This window comes from Fulmarus glacialis, unplaced genomic scaffold, assembly GCF_000690835.1.
Source record: "Fulmarus glacialis isolate BGI_N327 unplaced genomic scaffold, ASM69083v1 scaffold10052, whole genome shotgun sequence".
Lineage (NCBI taxonomy): Eukaryota > Metazoa > Chordata > Aves > Procellariiformes > Procellariidae > Fulmarus > Fulmarus glacialis.
The window spans coordinates 460-2,960 of NW_009198426.1; the positions used below are offsets into that span (position 1 = coordinate 460).

The window sequence follows — 2,501 nt, forward strand, 5'->3', positions numbered from 1 at the left end:
GGTGTGACTGTTCTTTGCAATGGTAACAAGAAGGGTGTGTGTGACATGATAGTGTCTTGAATTGAAGGGAAGAAGCCTGTGAGATAAGGAAAGTGCTCAGGCTGTGCTTCTCTGTTGGGTCTGCAGCACAGGTAATGGTTAAACATGCTGCTTTTCTGCAGGGTGTTTGAACAAGGTGGTGCCCGTGTGGTGGTGGATGTGGACAGCCTGGCCTTCGTGAAAGGTTCTATGGTGGACTTCAGCCAGGAGCTGATTCGCAGCTCCTTCCAGGTGGTGAGCAACCCCCAGGCAGAGAAGGGTTGCTCGTGTGGGACTTCCTTCTCTGTCAAATTCTGACTGGACTTCCCATGGACGGACACTGTCTGCAGACACTTCCTGACAGTCTTCAGAGGATTTTTGCTTGTTCTTTTCCCAGCTGCTCACTCTCATCTCCCTTACCTTGTAACACAGCTGTTACACATGACTCCAGCTGTGTGTGTGTCTGCACTGAGCCTGTCTCCAAGACTTGTTGGCCTTCCCTTCAGAAACATGAAGTAGCTGTGAGCGTGCACGTGGGAGCATCTTCACCTTGTGAACCACCGGCCAGGTGGTGCTGACTCGCCTACCCTTTCCCGAATGTGGAACCACTTAGCTGCTTGTCTCTGCAAGAGATGGCTGTATATATGTGTGTGTGTTTAGTGAAAGTTCTTACTAAAAAAAAGTCTTTGAGATTGATTGGTATTGCTTGTGCATTCCCACGTGGGTAGAAGCTGGGTTCTTTCAGGCTACTGTTGCTTATCCCTTGTCTTTCAGCTGAATGGGTCTCACAGTCTCTCCTTTACACCTCCCAGTGTTGCTGGTTCTCCACTCCCCAACTCACAGTGGGCTTTTCCAGATACTTTGCTGTTCTTTTATCCAGCAGGCTTCTCTCGGTCCCAGGAACCTACAGTGGTTTTGCTGTCAGTCCCTGGGATGAAAGTTTTTACTTGTTCAGAGTAAGTGAAGCTAAAAAGTTGAGGTGGGAAGAATTAATAGCTTACTTCTTTTATTTAGAAAAAGAAAAAGCTTGTATATATATATATAAATAAAATACACAGCCCTCCATCCCCCAGTGCTATTTTAGGCTGTTCCTAAATCTGACTTGGAATTTTAGGTCATACAAATGCTCAGGTTTCATAGTGTGTCTGCTGCCTTCCCTTGCCAGCAGGAAGGGAAGTTCAGGTGACACAGGCAGAGGAGGATCTGGAGTGCTACTGAAGGTCCTCAAGTCTTTTTGGCTTAATTGTCTGAGAATCTTTTCTATAACTTGCTTCACTGTTTAATCTCTGTCTAACTTGTGCCTGGTTTGATCAAAGAATGAAATGGCTCCTTTCCTTTCTGAAACTCCCATGGAATGGGAAATCTAGAAGTTTCCAGAATAACATCCTTTTCATCTGTTGTTTTTATCTGCCACTAGATGTCTTTTAAATCAAAGTGATTCACCTGCTTCTGGCTGAAAGGAGAGATGGGGAAGCTATTTTTGTTCCCTCTCTTGTGTTTTATCTGATCATAACCAAATTGTCTAAGGCTCGAGTCTTTCACGTGAGTGTGGGAGCACTGCATGACTTCGTTCTCAAGGAAACTGCTTACGGCAAACCATGAGCTTTTTAAGACTCCGTGCCACAGGCATTTTTGTTGTTAAGCTTCCCAAATGCCTTTCTAAACTAATCAACAGTGCATACATACAGCACTGAGTTGCCTGTAGATTTCTAGTGCTCAGAGAGTTGATAGCCAGCTAGTTTCAGTTTCATCTGTAGCTGTTACAGGAGTTCATATGTGATCTGCTCTGACTTTGTCACATGGGGAATATGGATGGGATTTGGAGCAGCAGCTCTTTTGGCTTAGCCCTTTCCATCTCCGTTTCCTGCAGTCAAAAAGTTCTGCCTAGTTATGTTGCTATCGCAGGGAGCTGGATGTAGCACTGTCCCATTTTGTAAAAGGGAGTAAAAGAATGTGATTAAAAGACTTGTCTAAACCCCTGCAGGATGTTTTGGCCCTACCCTTATGCTCCCAGGTCTTGAATGTGATGTCACCCAACTTCTGTCACTCTGAAAAGTGTAAGACCTAAAAGCTTGTGTAGGTAGAAGACATTAGATAGACTCAGTTTCTTTCAGCTGGCATAACTGAACAATGAAAGTTGGCGGGAGGAATTGCTTTCTGAACCAGCAAGTACAGATCTGTTCTTGATCCATTTCACACAGTATGACCTTGGTCAAGTCTATTTTGGGATCTTTTATGGGAAATAAAAGTGCAGCAGTAGTGCTGGGGAGGCAGCAAACCAGCAGCTACCAAGGCTTTTTTCCCTAAACTAAAGCCTGCCTTCAGCCCCCTGGATTACTGTTCTTGCTAAATGTACGTGTGCCATGTCTGTTCCACCTGCCTTCACTCACCCTGCACTGATGAAGTAAATCAAGCAAGTGCTGTCCATGTGGAGTGCCACCCTTTTCAGAGCTCTTGCCTCCTCCCTCCCAGGGACTCCACAA

General features: G+C 45.4%; 1 protein-coding gene across 1 annotated transcript in view; it reads left to right on the forward strand.

The window, feature by feature from the left end:
• ISCA2 (iron-sulfur cluster assembly 2) overlaps nucleotides 1–714 on the forward strand; it is a gene marked incomplete at its 5' end in the record, with an annotated part of 1,170 nt that extends 456 nt beyond the window's left edge. Inside the window, one exon of the mRNA XM_009572895.1 lies at nucleotides 162–714. Coding sequence (XP_009571190.1) covers nucleotides 162–336 — 175 coding nt within the window. The remainder of the gene's footprint in view (nucleotides 1–161) is intronic.
• Between the last annotated feature and the right edge of the window lie 1,787 nt (nucleotides 715–2,501).